We start from the raw sequence: 20385 nt of genomic DNA, 5'->3' as shown, positions 1-20385 counted from the left end.
AAACTTGTTGATAGTGACGGAGTGGGTGTGAAGGAAACAAGAAAGATATGGTCATTGACGATATATTTAAGATACACCAACACTGTGCTTAACTGCTTATACTATATTATTAGAACCAGAATCTCTATGGATATTCCTTGTAGTATTAAGTTGTACGAATGCAAAAATTAATTGGAGATGACGGTTATTATTATTCCATGAGTACAATCACGTAATCAATTTAATTGCAATCACTCGTCAATAAAGCAAGTTAAATCTTTCAGGATATAATTCCTTATTTGAATTCATATATTTTTTTCAACTTGCTTCTTTAAATTAAGTGATTTGCCGTTTCTCAAAAAAAAAAAAAAAAAAAAAAGTGATTTGCTAAGATTCACAAATTATTTCAAATATTTGTAAATTGTAATTAATCTTTGTAAAGCTCTATATAAAGAGTTTTTTCTTTTCTTGATAACTCTATACGAGAGTAATGTTAGAGATATAAATTTTTTTACAAATATTTTTTCAAATTTCTGATATAGGGAGTAATTATTGGTAAATAAAAAAATGATATTAATAGCAAGCCTAGATAAAAACCAATAAAAAGTTAGCCACATCAACCGTTTGTAAATATCAAAGCCAAATCTTTAAAGGAGATCTAAAGAATATTTTGTCTTTCAAAGAATTATGTCTAAGCATCCAGTATTGTTATTACTATATATAATAGACTACCTTTTTTCCTTCTGAAAGCAGAAGAAAACAGAAAATTTGTCTTTGAAAAACAAGAATCTACTTCCCAAATGCTAAACTAAACCAGTAAGCAAGGTCGAGGAGAATTCTTAATTACATTGGGACTATACCATAACATGCACACACTTCCCGTAGAGTATGGTTTGGACCACAATTTATATGAAATAAAAGGCATTTCAATATATTTGTTATCAGTAGTGGGATGCAGGTGCGCAAATGTGCAGAGACAAAGGTTAAAGAATGGAACTTTTTATTTCTTTAGGTGGAGTAGAAAGTGATCACTGCAGGAAATGTAGGTTTTATATATATTGCCGGTGAAGGTGATGACACACTGTGCCCTGATGATTCACTTTAGTTTCCACGCTTACCACTACATGTAAAAGATCAATATAAACAATGGGTTAAGAATCGTTATGCATACAAAGTATTGGGGAGCAACATAAGCAATGTTTGTGGTTCAATATTTATGCAAGGTTATTCTTAAGTTTGTCTGTTGGCTGGGTTACCACTACCTACCAAGTGTTGTAGTTGCAGTAGATATTTCTTAGTGTTCTCAAATTAGAGGTTATTTTATATGGAAATTTTTTTACCTATTCTCAATGTTTTGGTATTAATTACTTACTGTTAAGAGTCATATAATGCGAATCTATCTTAGCTTGCCCCTTGCTCTTGGGTTATAGGGTACACCCATCTACTTGTGGGTAGCTTTTTGTATCAGTTGATTAAAATCTTAGAATCAAGTCTTATATTTCAATAAATATTACTTGCTTTTTGCTTAAGGAGAATCAATTTCATTATTGTAAGTAATTACTAATGTAATTTCAAATCGGCATATTCTAACTTGCTAGTCTTATTGTCAAGAATTTTGTATTTTAATGGCATTACTTACTCTCCATTATAAGAAGAATCAAAATTCAAATCCTCCCTACCATTATTATAATTATTGAATTATTATTTTTTTTTAAAAAAAATTTACTAAGATTTGATCAATTTACCAATATAGATCACTGGTTGAGGCCCACGAGCTCCTAGAAATGATTTCTTCTGTTAGCTAGCAAGTTCCTCATCCTGGACTTTATGTATGTAGATTTCTTAATTAATATGGAGAAATGAAAGTCTTTTAGTAATTTGGAGAGAGAGAACCATGACATAATATTTTGTTTGTTCATAAATTATGTCATGCATTAGGGCTATTCTCTCTCTCTACACAAGAGAATAACCAGTTCACTAATCCCACAATAATGGAGTCATTAATACTTATGATTGATCGAATCACAAAGTATTACGGTTGGCATTTCAAAGTACAATACAGGAAATAAAAAATTGAAGGAGCTCCTCCTACCCTTACATAAAAGACAGCTAGCTGTTTTATTTGTACCCACAGGATTCACCTTTCCATAATATTGCTAACAGTCTGGTCAAACTCAAAACCATTGGATGGTATATACCTAATACCTTTGTATGGGGCTACAGGTGTGGTTGGAGTACATCCCAGCTGACATTGCTCCTCTAGTCTTATTTGATGTTCATTGAGGTTTTATTTATAAAGCCCAGGCTGTCCCAGTCTGGTTTCTCTAAAAATAAAAAAAATAAATAAATAAAAAAGGAAAAAAAAAAGCGTATATATATAATATACCCATAAACTAATTCATTAATTTGCTTTCGATAAATTATAATCATATAATGGAAGTGCATCCATCTAAGCTGTAATACAATTCAGATCTGCCAACTTAATAAACTACAAATTTGGGTAACAGAATCCGATTTTTCTTGATCACATCCACAATTAAAAGAACATATTATGTGTCAATTCCTAATAAAATATAGTAGAAAAAAATTCTGACATCCATATAGTCTATAATTCCTATAAATTATATAATAAAAAATCTAATCGAATAATTTTTTTTTTTTTTTTTTGAAGAATCTAAACGAATAATTGATTGATGATTACAAGAAATGTAATGTTTCATTAATGTTCCTATTTAAAAAATTTATAAATTTTCCCAATTATGTCCCTAAAATTATTTTTAACAAATAATTTAAAGGTACAGATAAATGGATTAGACTCATTAATAATAATAAAATCATTAAAAAAATCTAATTCTTTGGTAAGATCACACAGGTGGTCGGCAGAGATATCACCATAATAATATTATTATTACTAATATCTTGTAACTTATCTCAATTTTCTAAGATAGGATTTTAACATGCCAAAATCCTTCAATTGACTCCACAAGATTAAGCCTCAGGAATAGCAACCTCTTCATCACAGCAAAGCCAATATACTACTAATATAGAAGCTGTAAAATCCTATGCATATCAAACAAACTAATTCCTTAACTTCTTCTTCTAAAAAAAAAAAAAAAAAATTCTTAACCGTACAAACCCGAGATTAAGGGTGGCATCTCATTTACAACACAATTCTCTCCTCCTCCACCATCTCTCTCTCTCTCTAATCAAAACACAAAGCTAATTTTCCTACCTTATTAGGACCAATCTAGCCTGTTTTTCCCGCCGGTTGGGAATTGGGGGAGAAAATTTTACCATAAACAAATCTCTCTCCCCCATCCCATTCCTACCAACAAATGCCATCTTTCCTCCATATGATTACCATTCCATGCATAATCTCACCCTCTCGCCGCCACTTTCACTTCGGATTTTGCCACCAAAACCACCACCCATATCATAATCATCAAACCTACCTTATTATAGAAAACACAAGGTAGCTAGGTGATACATACTATTAATCAAATATTATATTTATCAACCCGGGGTTTGAGAGGTAGAAAGAGTGAGAGGGAGAAAAGAGAGACAGAAGAGGGAAAGAGAGATTCTCTCCATGTTTTTCTTTCCTCCATTGCCTCTCTTTGATTCTCTCTTGAACGATTACACCACCCTTGCTTTCATTGCATTGCTCCTTATCCTCTCCATCTTGTCCCTTTGCTTCATCTTCCACCTCCGCTTCAAATCGCGCACCCTTTACCATTTACAAGAATTCAATTCTCTCTGGTTAGTCCGTTTCATCCTCGTCGCTTTCATTACCTTGTGGGCACTCAACGAGCTTCTCCGCATACCTTTCTCTTGTAAGCGTTTTCTCTACCCTCTTTTCCCTTCCTTAAACGAATCTAACCAAGAAAGCCTTTGCAAAATCCATGTTGTTCTCTCATTAGGGTTCTTCGAGCCTGCCTTCTTGGTAACCCTACTTTTCCTCGTTAACATCTCTATCAAACAAAAAGCCAAGAGAGAAAGCTGGGCTTTCCCTTTTGTTCTCATCTCTTGCTTTCCCATATTAACATTCCAAGTGGTATTTGTGTTTCTTGTGCCTTTGGAGGAAAAACTACCTTCCATTTTCACAAGGAGCTTTGTGGTTTTCAAGGATGGTTTTGGTAACGAGAATGTTCTGTGCGGATACCCTTTGTTGAGTACCATTGCGTTTGGTAGTTTTTGCATTGCGTATTGTCTATGCTTCTTGTTTTCTTGCTGGAAAGCTTTGTCCCTAGCGATCAATAAGAGCTTGAGGGTTCGAATCTATGTGCTTGCTTTCTCGGTTTTGACATCTTTGGCTGTGCAAATTCTGTCTCTTGGGTTGTCCTCGTTCTGGAGTCCTGAAGAACTAGCCTATGGCGCTGTGGCACTCGTTGTGTTTATTAGTACATTTTTGTGTGCTGCAATGGGGGAGGGTATGTTGGTAATTAGACCAATCGCCGACACGTTGGCTGCCGGAGGAGAGTGCTGCCGGTGGATTCCGGCCTCCAGGTCACGGCCGGCGGAGGACAATCAAAATCTGGCGGAATGTCAACTTGTCTAGCTAGGACTATAGCATACACATGAAATTAATATTGGACTATACTTATGAGGACACATTAGGAATTATGTATTTTGGGTTACATGGTGTGGTGAGAGAGTGAGACATTGATATTGGTCAACCGCAGTGTACGGTTTGGTTGTATGGAAAGAAATGAAAAGAGGAAAAAGTGAAGCTGTTATTTGATGTTTGATATTTTCCTTTTGCCCTCTAAAGAATGTTGCTATACGCTAAGTTTAGACATTTTTTTTTTAGATTATTGTTCTTTCTAATTACTTTCTTTCAAATTTACTGCAAAAGGAAAACGATTTTGCACCGAAAAAAGAATGGGCATGTGCAAAACCTTATATAGAAGTTTTATTTTTAGTTTTTTCCTTCTTTTTTGTTTCTGTTCTGCTACTTATAGAGTTATATCTTATAACTAACTTAAAACTGTTAATCCCGTAACAAATGCAAAATTATCATATTTGTTTTATAGGAAACAATTCTTTCACATAACTTATTTCAAATCTTCTATATACATCCATTTTTTATGTTTTAAATGTAAACACTACTTTTTTGTGTTTTATGTGTACCAACGCATGTAAATTGTGAATATTATGTGTACGAGTATATGTCGTTTTTTTTTTTTTTTTTTTTTTTTTCAGTCTTGTTGGAGGCACTGAAAAATATCCCATCCACAATACAAAGAATAAAAAGCATTAGATGATTTTTTTTTTAAAGAATTTTTACTTCTCTAGAATTTTTTATTTTCTTTTTATTTATCTAACACATCATTAGGAAATGACTGAGGATATTTATAGTAGTTTTATGTATAGCCAAGTAAAATATGTATGGCAAAGTGTTACCTATTCGCAGCAACAAGCACGTGCTGCAAATCCCATGCCCTAATTTCGGACAGCCATATTGATAAAGTAGAAGTTAAAGATGCATAACCGCAGTGATAAGGAGATATAGATGAAGATGTAATTTTATTAGTTTGATTCTATAGTTTAGTTTGTTCAAATAAGCTACAAGATATCTTAGCAATGAGTGGGAGGCGTTTATTAAATAGAAAGGAATAAGCTGTTGCCATCCTATAGTCTCAGGTATTTATCTTTATCACTGTTAATGCTTATTTATATGGAGTATGGAATAAAATCATATTCAAAACAAGATCCACCACTTCCTAATTAATCTCTTACTCATCACTCATTTGTCATTACTATTACATGTAGGAGACGTTTGATTTGTTATGATGTTATATTACATCGTAATATTATGTTATTGTAATCTTACATTAATGTAATCTCAATACAAGAATACAACATTATATTATTTAGGAAGATAATGAGATTAAGATAATGTGATATATTTTGTAATTTTAAATTATAGTAATGGTAAAAAAAAAAAAAAAAAAAAAAAACCAAAAACCTTAATGTCATATTATCGTAATATACATCGCATCAAGAGCACGTCACAATAAACCAAAAGCCACCCGTAGAAGTAGAGTATGTGAACCCCAAGTTGAACAAAACACAAAGACAATGCTAATGGCGATGAAATATTCAAAATTTCATGGTTACGGACCTACCAATGAAATAAAACTTGTTAATAATGCCAAAAATTGTGTCAATACGGTTGTGCAATGGTCATTTACGGTCATGGCCGGTTCACCCAATTATTAATATAGCATTAATTATATTCATTCCCCAGGTTATTTTGTTAACTTTTTAGTTTTTATAGTAAAATTGATACTAAATTTGATATTAGTTCTTTTCTTTTTTAATCGAGTACATGATGATGAAAGATTGATTGAGGATAAGTTGTAGTTTAATGTACAGCCAAGTAATATGTATCATCAGCGGCAAAGACAATGACGATGAAATTAACCTTGTTTAACAATGCTCAAGTAATTAACCTTTTCTTTTTATTCTCAAACAACAACAAAAAAGCTTCTTTTTTTTTTTTTTTTTAAAGTAAAAGTTAAAGGAATTTAACCTTGGAACTAAACCCTTAAAATGGGCTGAATATCACTGTGTCAGAGTCGTTTGGCAGTCTTTGGAAAAATATTATGTTCCTAAAATTAAAAGTTAAATATTATTGTTTTGTGTCATTATTTTATATTATTGTTTGTGTGAATACGCTTTCACCAGTCCCAAATTGTAATAGAAAAAGAAAACTCTTTTTAAGGGTCCCTTAGACTTTGTCCCATGTTGTTAAGAAGAGAATTGGATTTTGGCTTATAATTGCTAGGTTTACCTGTGGAGTTTTGAAGTGGGTTTAAATTTTACATTTATAAGGCATTCATCTACTTAGTAAAAAAAAATTAAAAAATTGTGTGCAAAAGCTATTTGTTTGACATTCATATCCTCTCTGATGTTTATGATTTCTATCCCACCATTACTGGGCCTGGCTGTAATAAATAATCCTGATCTCACAAAGCAGAATGGGCTTGAAATCTTCGTTGTTGGGCCAAACCAATAAAGATCCGAGATGGATTGAAAAGAATTAATGGAAGGGGTGGGGGACTACCGGATCCCCTCGAGTTTGTAAATGAAAACTCCGTAGCCACCCAGATTTGCCAGCCCGGCCCAAAACCTTATTCCTAAAGCCTATCCTTTTTTTTCTTTTTTGAGAAGAGGACATATAGAAAGGGAGAGAACTAAAAAAAAAAATTCTATATAATTAGCAATATAGTATCTTCTTGGGGTGGTCTAATAGGTCTGGTTATATTGAGTAGATGGATACAAAATTTTCCACATCCTTTTTTTTTTCCCACAATTTATTAAAGTGGTAAGTTATGATTTAAACACTTTCAAAAAAAAAAAAAAATTGTAATTTGATATTTGAGCAACGTCATTCTTATGAGGAACATCATTAATACCATTTTTATAAATACGCTAATTATAACAAACTATATCAACAAGCGTGTAAAAAAAAGGGGGAAAATTTTAATGTTAAATTACTTGGAAATTAGTAGTCAATGTTATGCTATTTTCTAAAAGCCTAGGATGCATTTTTGACCTTTTGGGTTCTTAAGGCTCTATTTGGTTGGGGGATGATGGAGGATAGAAAAGTAGGAGAATGAAATATATTTGTGTTTACATTATGTGTGTTGGGAGGGAAGTTGGAAAAGTGGAATGATAAAGACTAAATTACAATTATGTCCTTATTATTATAAATAGATGATAGAAAACTGAGGGTAATTTTGCACTTTCTTCTCAGTGCTAATTTCCTTCATCTTTCTTTCCAATATGGTAGGGAAAAGAATGGGGGGCATAGGTGGAAAATTTCATCTACCCCCATTTTCTTTCCTCTTCTATTTTACTCAAACCATATGATGAAATATAGCTCATAAATAAATGTGAGCTATATTATTTTGATAATTTGATAATTATAACTTATAATAAAATATGAGAGATTTGAACTGATAATAATATTAGAATGTGCCAAGTTAAATGCTATTGGCAAGAACTCACCTTCAAATTCAATATTGCACCCGGTCCAGAATATTGTGGAAGGGATGAAGGTTGTTGAGTTGATTGATCCTATTTCTAGGTGGTGGGATAGAAACCTTATCATGCGAAGTTTCATTCAAGAAGAGGCCAATGCCATTTTGCGGATACCCCTTAGCCACAGGTACACTCCGGACACTCTGTTTTGGCTTGCTGAAAAATCAGGGGAATATACAGTGAGGACGGGATACCATACGGCTTGTGGGTTGGCAAAAGAGAAGGATTGGGTGGAATGCCCTACGGGTGTTGTGGGAGGAGGGGTGTGGAAACTCCTTTGGAAGCTACAGGTGCCAAATAAAATTCGGATTTTTGGTTGGCGAGCCTGCTGTAATATCTTGCCAACAAAAGTAAACCTGTCAAAGAAGCGGATAATACAGGACAATAGATGTGTGGCGTGCAAGACTGAACCTGAAACGGGAGTTCATGCGTTGTGGAATTGTGCACTGGCACAAGACGTTTGGGCAGGTTGTACAACACGTATACAGAAGTGTCGGGGAGATTATGAGGATATGATTCAATTAATGGAGGATTTAGTAGTGCGGCTGTCCACTGAAGAACTTGAACTATTTCTGGTTCAAGCTTGGTTTATTTGGCACCAACGTAATGCTATGATCCATGGGAAGTCAGTACAGGCACCTGGAATTTTAAACAAAAGAGCTGCAGATTATGTGCAGGAGTATAGGCGAGCTCAAACTCTGTTGTATCCTTACTCACCCACACCGAGCCCGTGCAGATGGAGTCCTCCACCTTCGTCTCGGTTTAAACTGAATTTCGACGCCGCAATCTTTAAGGAGAATGATGCGATGGGTATGGGAGCTATCATTCGCAATGAAAATGGAGAATTAATGGCTGCATTATCAGCTAAAGGCCCGGCAGTATTAAGCAGTGAGGAAGCCGAAGTTTTAGCCTGTCGACGCGCCGTCGAGTTTGCTATGGAGTGTGGCTTTCTGGAGATTGTGGTTGAGGGAGATAATCAGGTGGTTATGTCGGCACTTCAGTTGAAGAAGAGACTCTCTTCTGCGGTTGGTCATATTTTACAGGATGTTCTTTGTCTGCTAAGTGCTTTTAGGTGGTCGCAAGTGCAATGTATTAGAAGGAGTGCAAATACAGCAGCCCATGCTTTAGCTAGATTTGCCAAGAATGTATCTAATGAACTTGTTTGGCTGGAGGAATCCCCTCCTCCAGCAATTGAAGCATTGTATTTTGATTCACCTTCTCTTGAATGAAAGTTAAGGACGAGGTCCTCTTCAAAAAAAAAAAAAAAAAAAAAAAAATGCTATTGGCAAGATACTATTGCTATTGTTGTTATCATTAGTAAATATAAAAACTGATTATAATATTAATAAGAATAGTTGACAAAACAAAGGGCCACTGCAAATGAAATAATTTATGTGAGTGGTTTAAATCAAGATAAATATATTAAATATGTAAGAAAAATATTTTGGTGATGAAAGGTGAAGTCACTCCTTTCTTCATAAAAGAAAAAGAAAAAGAAAAAGAAATATGAATATTGTGTCATACTTATAAGTATTTGGTGAATTTTGAAATATACTTTCTAATGATTGAACTCAATCATAAAATAACAAGGAAACAGGAATTGATTGTGAAATACGCTATAGTATAAACATATATACAGTGGTTTAATAGTATAGTATGGAGACAAACAAAGGAATGGACAATTCCCTTTAGATTAAAGAAATAAAATAAAGGTTAGGAAAGCCCCCACATTGCTTGACACTTTAGCATTACTTTGTTTCAAAGCAAAACCACTTAGGACTTTCCCCATCCACACTTCCTGGACTATATTGCTTGATTCGTGCCTACCTTTATTCCTTTGCATCGTGCAAATTCTCTTCTCACTTTCTCTCTTGTTTAACACGTTATTGACCCACAATGTCCCCTATTTTTTTAGACAATGTCACAAACTCACACTTAGCAAAGCAATTGGCATCCATCTATATGGTCGTAGAGTCGGCATATAACTCATTCACACTCGTTTTTACAATTTCCTGACTTATGTGATTGCGAGTAATTAGGAAAAGCAATGGATTGTACAAGTCTATCATGGACAGAAAATACTGACGGCTTGCAATCACAAAAGTTAATAAATTGTAAATTTAGATGTGCGATATGGCATGTCTCTAGATTTATTAATGGATTAATCAAACACTAAAATTTGAAAATCCCCTTTCCCCACCGGGGCTCATGGGATAATGCTAAGAATGCTTTTGGGTAGAGATTAAAAATATTATTTCACTATTCAGCTTATTTTTACTACTATTTATGGGCATTACTACACTTTTTAGCACTATTCATGGATTATACTGTACTATTTGAACTAACTTTTACTTTTATCTACAGTACTTTCGACAATAATTTTTCAGTTTCAGCAAAATAAACGGTATCTAAACATACCCTAAACAACACAATCCATGGGACAACACCAATCCCTAAAAAGTATTAAAGAATACTATTTGATGATGATAAGGGACCACCTAAAATTCTGAGTTATCTCCGAATCAATAACTATTGGACACCCTAACAAATAATAATAATAATAATTCTTGTACCCTCTTTAACAGGACTCTTGAAAAATTTTACAATTTTTTTTAATTATTATTGGAGTATAATATTATGATTGATATATTAATAAAAATGATTTTAACGGTGTACTCATATAAAAGTTATAAGTAGTTCATATAAAATAAAAAATAAAAGTTATAAGTATTACACTAGTTACTATTCTATTTCACCAAATTATAAATATTTCCTTCTAATATATATATATATATATATATATTTTGTCTCTATCATTGTACATCTCCAATTTGGATAAACTGTTCAAAATCAAAATAGATGGCACCCTGCTACGGAAAATGTGCAATTTTCTCATGGCTTAAATTCAATTACAGATTTTATAGTTAAATGGATAAGCAATACTTTAAAATTGAAATTGCTTAAATCTTTTCTCTCTCTTTTTTGGGGAATGGAGAAATAGCTTAAATCAAGGAAATGATAAAGAATTAAAAAATAGTGGGGTTTGAATATGTCATCAAACTGGCATTTGAATCTGAATTTCTGATAATTTCCTTAGAAAATATTGATTGCGTTTTTTTATTTATTTTAAATTTGAGCAAAAGCAAATATTGATTACGTTCAAACTTTGTTTTCAATGGTATATATTTATTAATTTTGGATATTGATGTTTTATCTAACACTGATGGGGATGAAAAGATTAGAGAGAAAGGAGAGGAAATTAAGTTGAAATGGATAATACTGTATTCTTCTTGCTAGGGACTCTGGAGTTTGGACTTTGGATAAGAATATTAAATAGTTTCACACTTTCACCTATTGACATATTGTAAATGAAATATTAACAATTATCCTTACAAGAAATTAATATTTAACAAAATTAATAAACACAAAGATATTGCCTAAGACTTTCAAGTAACGTTGAAAAGTGAAAACCCACTTTTTTTTTTCTTTTTTTCAATTCTATAATTGAAGGTGAGAGATTTAAATTATGAATTAAGGCACTTGACTATTGAATAGCAACTTTAATGCTAAGAAAAATGTACCACTTACCTTCTTCTTTTTTTAAATATATTCTCTGAACACGACATTTGCCAAACCAACCATATCCAACTTGGGAAGGAACCCCCACAAAAACCCAAAAAAAAAATTCTCATAATTAAGCAACAGAGATAATATTCTAAAAAAATTTAATACCAAGAACCAAACAAAATTACAAAACCATCTCAGTTCAATGGGTTAAATAAAATAAGACTTAAGACTTGAGCACATGACACCAGCATTCTTTTGTTATACTTTCTTTTCTTTTCTTTTTCTTTTTAATTGTTTTAAACTCAAACAAATCTTGGAGGCAAGAGCAAGACACACACCATTGCAAAAGTTGGAGAGGAATTTTTTTTTTTTTTTTAAATGGGTCCACTCAGACCGAGTACCTTTTCCAATAATGTTATTGAGTTACAGACACAAATTATTTTATAACATTTTTTTATAAAATGTTGATGTTAAAATTTTTTACTAGTTTTTAATTGGACCCATCACTAATATCACAATTTTACTAATTACCAATAACCACCCAACACATTAACTATTCCTAAAAAAAATTTGTAAAATAGTTTTTTTAAAGAAAAAATTGTAAAATAACTTGTGAATGTAGTATTACTAGTACTTTTTTACGTTTTGAAAGCAAAAAAGGAAACCTAACGGCTAATCTGCTAAATTTACAAACTTTTAATACAGCCACAGGTAGCCGCAATTAATATTTATATTGCCAATTGTCTCGAATTATTGATCACACATTTTTAAAGTAACCATTCATGAATATTTCACATTAATTGAAATCAACGTTATGGCTGGCATTATGTTCTCTATTACTATTATTATCAATTTATTATTTAGGTCAGAAGGTTGGGAATATGATATCTTACAAGTTAGAACCGACCAATCCATGCAAACCATAATTTTTTTTTATTTGCATTGTTAAATATTTAATGAACAATGTTTGGTTTACAAGTCGTAACTTACAAATTTAATTATAGTTTAAGGTTATAACCAACAAGAGGAAGATAACATGCATTCAATACTTTATTTTAAGTAAATAATATGCATTGCCCATGATAAAGACACATAACATGTTTCTATTGTTAGTTATAGTTAAAATGACTACAACTCCCATTAAAAAAATTAACATAACTGTGGGGACCGGCCCAGAATAATAGGTTGGCTGGGCCCTGGGCCCGTCCGAGGACTAGTCTGTTCGAAGAGACGTCGCGGCCCAGAATCCTTATTCAGGCCCACTGGGGCAAAGAGAACATATCCGAGGAGTAGTTCCTCCTCGGACATTCCAAAATCCAGGTCAAAGGTGCGTCCCAGCTACTGTAGTCCTCCCTCCAAGTACGTAAAAAGAAAGGAAATCCAAAATATCTCAGCAAAGGCTGCCACCACCACATTAAATGCACCACAACTACTCTCCTGGCCGCATTAATGAAGAGAAGACCCCTGAACAGTGTTACCTTGGTCACTGCAACTCACAAAGAACTGATAAGGGTGTCTGATGGGACAGGTGCTCAAGTAGGGGTTTGGATGATCAACAAGTGTAAAGCCCAGATGATAGAAGAGGGTCTATATAATATGTAAAAATCCCCCAAGAGAAGGGGACGAAAAAGAGAGGAGAGAACACTGTAGAGAACTTTTATTTGCATGAATCGGTGCCTATTAATCAAGTTTGAGACCTTATCATTAGAGGAGAATCTCTTTTCATTGCTACCTCCTTCTGTTCTTGTTTCCGTATCTCCTGAGCCCACGCAACAAATCGTTTAAGCCAACTGGAACCAAGTTCTTTAACCCATACTCTACAAAAAAATTCATTGTATGGGACCTTTTGGGCCAAGAAACCAAAGTTATAAAAATAATAATAATAATAATAAACAAAGAAATTGGCATGTAACACACACCGCAATTATTGATCAGTGAGTGAGTTACTTTAACAATAATATTAGCCCACGCAAATGAATATAGGTCAAACTAGCTTTCTCTACAGCAATTTTGCAGTAAAATCTGGCACAGTATCCGGTCCTAGATTGGGGCATGGACTTTGATTTTTTTTTTTTTTTTAATCATATATGTGAAGGGCATTTATGGTAATTAGAATTTATCTTTTTCCTTTATTAGCCATATTTTGGGGTCATAAATTCAATTGGACATTACCGAGTTTTCACATAACTATAAAACGCCACCCTAGTGATTTTAATTTCTAATTTTCTTTTTTCTTTTTTTTTTGAGCAGAAGGCCATGAGGCTTTATTATTTAAATACTTTAAAATCAGAAAGATAACAATTATAGAGATTTGGAGGAACAGACTTCATCAAGATCAATTTAGAGGTGAAGACAATTTTGCTCTTTTGGCTAAAGAATGAGCTAAAGTATTACCTCATCGAATTGTACGAGAGAAAAAAAAAATGTTATAAAGAAATAGCAAAATATCTTATTAGTTTCCACCAAAAAAAAAAATTTATTATTATTTTTTTGTTTAGAATCTATTTTAAGTCTCTTTTATAATAATTTTAGGGAAATTATTGTATACACCCTGAGTATCATAAATGCGTACTCCCTCCTCTCACATGAATGGTGGGTCCCACTAATTAAATTCATGATAAGACTTACCATTCATGTAAGAGGGGGGAGTACCTAATAATTTTCGATAATTTTAGGGCCGCTCCAAGGAATTTCTCCTTTTAATTATTCCTAATTATATGTATGAGACAAAATGACCATGCACACCCAAAAACTAGAGAAATTATTGTGTACTCCCGGAGTATTATAAATGCGTACTTCCTCTTCTCACATGAATGGTGAGTTCCACTAATTAAATTCATGGTGGGACTTACAATTCATGTAAGAGGAGGGAGTATGCATTTATGGTAATCCGGGAGTATCTAATAATTTTCCCAAAAACAAATCAAATATTGTACTATACAGGCCGCTTAGGCCATGGCAGCCTAGTGTGAGCACGCAGTCAAAGCCATGACATGTTTGTGGGCACGCAGTTAAGGCTATGACATATCCGCGTGCACACTACCTAGGCCACTGCAGTCTTGCATGGTCATGCTATCAAGTCCATGACAACCCTACATATGAGAGAGTACTATTTAAAAAAAAAATATATATATATATATATATATATATTAATTATCCTTTTACATTTGCTAATGTGTATTCTCTAATCCACTGGTCCGCAAACATAATGTTCATAATTTCAAACTTAATATCCATACCAAAATGTATACACATGATATAAAGTAAAGATGGAAAAGTCATGATAGAATTATGATATACCAAAAAAAAAAAAAAAAAAAAAAAACGAGTAACAAAAAGTAAAAGACCAATCATTAAATTGGAAAAGTCCAGATAGAATTATATAAAAATAAAAATTAAAGAAGCTGACGTGACATCTCTATGATGTAAAGATAAACATGTTGGAGACTTGCTATTGGCTGTTCCGTCAATGCTGGGGTGTACATTACACCTCATTGTCGGTCAAGTTTCATCGACGTGGACCCCAGTTTGCTGACTTGGCTCATCTTTTGCCACACGTTCTCTACGTGTCTTACCTACTCAGCAGGAAAAAATATTAAAGTTGAAATTAGAAATGGTATTTTATTTTACTTCTTGTTTTTTGCTATGAGCAAGTCCGATTCCGCGGTTTACAACTAAACAACGTTTAGAATATGGGAACAAGTGGTAGAGTTTGAAAGGGTTTAATGATTTGGGTTGTAGTTGTAGACTTGTAGTAGATGATTTCTTCACTTAATTTAGTGGTAGAGAGAGAGAGCTTGTTCAATTTGAAGACTTGAAATCTCCAGTATCATCTTAATCCATAAGGTAGTATCTGTGCGAAATAACTGGTTTGGGTCCAGTACTCCCGTACATTAGATTTGTTGAGATCTAGACACATGTCAAATAATTTTCACGTATTTATGTCTCAAATACGAATCCAACCTTGTCTCTATGCAAAAACATAAATAATAATAAATAATATATATATGTTTCTTTAAAGACTTCTAAGGTTTTAATCTCTTTTCCTCGGGTAATTGTTAAATTATCACAATTATATTAATTTTTGTTTGTAATTCAATTTAATTTCTTTTTTTTTTCCTTTAAATACTTTTGTTATAAACAAAAATGCATCTCACTAAGTTCAGCTTTCTCTATCTACCATATTCTATAGGTTTTTTTTTTTTTTAGGGCACATATTCTTTAGTTTTACTTTTGTATCCTTCTTTGTAGCAGCGAATCATTCTTCTAATCTTTTTATTTTTGGAAAGAATCTTTCTTCTAATCTTAATCCTTTAACAAAATTATCTTCTCAAATTTTTATTGTTTGGGGGGGGGGGGGGGGGGGGGACATGACTGCATATATGAAATATCTAATTAATGGTCCACACTGATGGAAAAAATGTGACCACATCAATTTTGTTTAAAATGATAAAATTGATTACTATTTGTTTGTTGACCACAAATAAATTTTTTTTTTTTTTTTGCATGAAATGATTATTATAATTTATAATTTTTTTTTCCTTTTCATTGTCAAGTAAATTCTTCCAAAAAACTTACAATAAAAACTCCTAAAAAAATTAAGAGCTAAAGCCTAACGGAGAGGGTAAAATCCTAAACACATCTAAGGAAGGTTCTTATATATATGATATCCCTAAATATCTTACTTACCCTCCAAATCTGAGTTATTTAACTGTCAAATCCACCGGTGTTAGTACTTATCTCTCTAAAATAAGAAAAGTATTGAAATTTTTTAATATTTCTGATACTCTCCTAAATAGTTAATAGTTAATACTCATATCTACCTTGATTATATTGGATTAATAAACTTATATTATTATAAATAAATTCTCACCAGTAACCCCCTAAGAAAGTCAATAAAAACCAAAACACGCAGTCTTTGGAAATAGCAAGAATTTACTTGTATTCCCATCTCCAAGTCCCAGCTGTAACTCAAAACTCGATCAAAAGGTTTTAATACAATCTTATTTACGTATATAAGATAAGAACTCTATCAAAAGACGGCAACAATAATAAATAAATAAAACCCTCCCAAGATATAGACTATTCCATCTCTATCACAATTCCTTCTCTAGATCATACCTTTTGTTGTACAAACTCTTTTTTTTTTTTAATAATTTATTTATTATTATTTATAATTATAACTTTGTGTACAATCTAAGCATAGCCCTAGAAACTTCATGACCCCTATATAAATAACCCAATCCCCCAGTCTACAAAAAGTCCCTTCATTCATTTTTTTCATTCTTTCTTGTTCATATGTTGGTTATCTTTGAGTTTCATCTATAATGAGCAATATACCAAGATCTCTCACCGACTCTTCCCTGACTCTCTTTAACCTTGCCATCTCTGCCTCTGATCCTTGGCCTTTCTCCGTTGTTTTCTTATAACCCTTTTGAAAACAAAAAACAAAAAACTAGAGCTCGCTGTGTTTTCTTTGTACAAAGTAGGGTTTTGGCTATCTGGGTTTTGTTCAAAATGGGGATTAGTGCTGACAAACACCAGTTGAATTTCCATATCCACATGCCACACCTTCACTTTCACCACCACCAGGTCCATCACCACCACCACCATGACCATGACAGCAATAAAGAACTGAAAGACATCCCAAAGGGGTGTTTGGCAGTCATGGTGGGTCAAGGTGAAGAGCAACAAAGGTTTGTGATCCCTGTGATTTACATCAACCACCCGCTCTTCATGCAGTTGTTGAAGGAAGCTGAGAAAGAGTTTGGCTTTGACCAGAAGGGACCCATCACCATACCTTGCCATGTCGAGGAGTTTCGCACCGTCCAAGGCATGATTGACAAGGAGCAATCAGTCCAGCACCACCACCATGTTTGGTGCTTTAGGGTTTGATTTCATGTTGGCAGTCATGTAAATTTGTTCTCTTTTTTTTCTTTCTTCTTTTTTCTTTTTTTTCTTTCTAGGAAATTTTCTTTGAGTACCAAGATTGATGTAGTTGTTGATGATGATGACGAAGAATTGGATGATATGATTTATTGCTTTTGCTATATTTGGATCCCTTAGACAAAGAAGAAAAAGTTACATAAATTTCAATTTGATTCTTGCTTTTTCTTTTTCTTTTCTTTTTCTTTTTGAAGTATCCAATGTTTAATTGTTAATGTGAACACATGAAAGTATAGGAGTACATGTTGGAGAGAGAGAGATAAACGTATAGGACACGGTTGGGACATAGAAGGGGGCAAAGGGCTCGCTTGGGGCCATTGAATTTGTGTGTTTGTGGTGGCAAAAGACTTTCAAAGCGATAAGAATGAAGTACCTCCTCGACACAAAAATAAATATGTTGTTGGATTTTCATTTGGTTCCTTGTGTGTTTGGTGCATATGGTAATGAACACGGCTAGGTGGGTCGGTGTGGACCAATGGGTCTGAGCCTAAGAGGCCCCCCAGTGGTTCATACTTGTCTTTCTCTGTTGTTTTTTTCAGATGGGGCTAACTAGAAAATAGATTGATAGAATGGTTAATTTACACCCATAAAACTTGGTTCATCATTTTCGTATTGATGACACCCTGAAAAATCAGCCTCTTAGCCCTGAAAATTCTTCCTATTTATGCTTGGAAAGAAAAGACTTTCAAGGGATAAGAATGAAGTCCCTCCTCGACACAAAAATAAATATGTTGTTGGATTTTTATTTGGTTCCTTGTGTGTTTGGTGCATGTGGTAATGAAAACGGCTAGGTGGGTCGGTGTGGACCAATGGGTCTGAGCCTAAGAGGCCCCCCAGTGGTTCATACTTGTCTTTCTCTGTTGTTTTTTTCAGATGGGGCTAGCTAGAAAATAGATTGATAGAATGGTTAATTTGCACCCATAAAACTTGGTTCATCATTTTCGTATTGATGACACCCTGAAAAATCAGCCTCTTAGCCCTGAAAATTCTTCCTATATATGCTGGGCAAGAAAATATAAATCTATTATATACCTATTTTAAAAAATTAATCTTTGGAGAGATTAGATCCTGGATACAAGGAAAGTAAAGTGAATAGCCTCAAAATTCAAGATATGATGATCATGATAATCCGATATCCATGTTAATAATAATAAGTGTATAACATAGAAGGATTAAATTTTCTTCTTTATTTCTTCTCAAAAAAAAAAAAAAAACCTTCTTTGTTGTAAAAACAAAAAGAATTAGTATTATTTTATGAAAAATATATATATATGATGTAAGTTTTTTTTTTTAAATTTATTAATATTAATTGATTAAAATACAAGTATTTTTTGCTACCATCTCTCTTGAGACGCAACACATATAGGTAGCAACTAGTGTGAAGGATTCTTGGAAATCCAGTTCATGCTGCGCATGTACACTATCGTTCTCCTTGAATTAGGTCAAATGAACTGTATATAACTACTATAAAAATAAATAAATAAAAAGAACTGTAAATTAACTTGATAACTTGCATTTGGCGAAAAATTGGTAATAAGCAATATTTAACATTTTTTTTTCTTTGAGAGAAATATTTAACATTTTGACAAGATTAAAGTCATTATATTACGTTCTTCCGCCTCCATTGTAATTATTAAATTATCAATATTTTTAACAAAAGCGTCTTCATGAAGTTCGTTTTATGTTTTATGTGTGAACCATTAATTATGAAATACTTACTATTATTTAATAATAAAATACATTTTCTGAATATACACATTTGTCAGTTTCATGAACAGCTCACCATTTATGTTTTACATATGTTAATGGTTTTATTTTGCACATAAAACAATGGGATGAAGTGTGGCATTCAAACCACAAGGATATCATATTTAAAGGAGAAACCATGTAGGGTTTGTATTCTTTTTCCTAAAAACATATACTTATATATTGTCAATTTGCCATCTTGTGCCGCTTAACTTGCGAAGGTCTCATCTCCTAATAAACTGGAAAACAAAAAAACTCATGATTGGAGATGCAGCTTATTAAATTGGTGTGTATGAACCTGATTGCATTGACCTTAATAATTTGTTTTTATTACTTATATTATATTGCATATTTTATTCATAATCATATACGTACAAAACAACGTGCATGGACAATCCCAAAAAAAAAATTGAGTAATATGTTTCGCAGTAAATTCCAAGTAATTTTTATGTTAATGTTTTTCAAATGCTAACGTGTCAAATTTGGGACTGAAAACAAAAATATCTTTACATCACCTGTCCCTTGTTATTTTGAATAAAAGAACTATGCTCCCTTTCACAGTCATTGAGGTCGAAGCTATGACAGCTAGGAGAGCTTTAATTTTGGCTTTGGAGATAGGTTTTGATAGGGTGATCTTGGAAGGGGATTCAAAGGTACTCATCACAGCACTCCAAAATAGTTCTTACACGTTATCCCACTTCGGCCACATAGTTAAAAACATACAGTACCTTGCTTTTTATTTTTTAGAAATACATTATTCCCATCTACGTAGGTATTAATACTGTAGCTCATTCTTTAGCAAGACGAGCAATTTTTATTTCTCATGATCACTTGATCAGGTCTGGATGGAAGATGTACCACCAGATGTTATCTCTGTACTACAGGTTGATTTTAACGGCCTACTTTAATGACATGTACTATATTCCTTCTCAAAAATAAATAAATAAATAAATGACAACTTTACATTATGAAACCCTCACCTCCCCAAATCCTATTAATTTTTTTATAAATTTTATCCCAAACTCATTTATAACTAATTAATTTGAAATATCCAAACTCAAGAGTGTTTTTTTTTTTTTTTAAGTAAATTGTCGTATC

The 20385-nt window shown here is 32.9% G+C and overlaps 1 protein-coding gene across 1 annotated transcript; it reads left to right on the top strand.

Moving 5' to 3' along the window:
• The first annotated feature begins 16833 nt into the window (after nucleotides 1-16833).
• Nucleotides 16834-17708, top strand: LOC126699502 (auxin-responsive protein SAUR32). Its single transcript, XM_050397358.1, has one exon. The coding sequence runs from the start codon at nucleotides 17113-17115 to the stop codon at nucleotides 17488-17490; it is 378 nt and encodes a 125-aa protein (XP_050253315.1). The 5' UTR covers nucleotides 16834-17112; the 3' UTR covers nucleotides 17491-17708.
• Nucleotides 17709-20385: the final 2677 nt, after the last annotated feature.

Source organism: Quercus robur, chromosome 9 (genome assembly GCF_932294415.1).
Source record: "Quercus robur chromosome 9, dhQueRobu3.1, whole genome shotgun sequence".
Taxonomy (NCBI): Eukaryota; Viridiplantae; Streptophyta; class Magnoliopsida; order Fagales; family Fagaceae; genus Quercus; species Quercus robur.
Note: the sequence above shows the minus strand (reverse complement) of the source record. Positions and strands in the feature narration are given on the sequence as shown.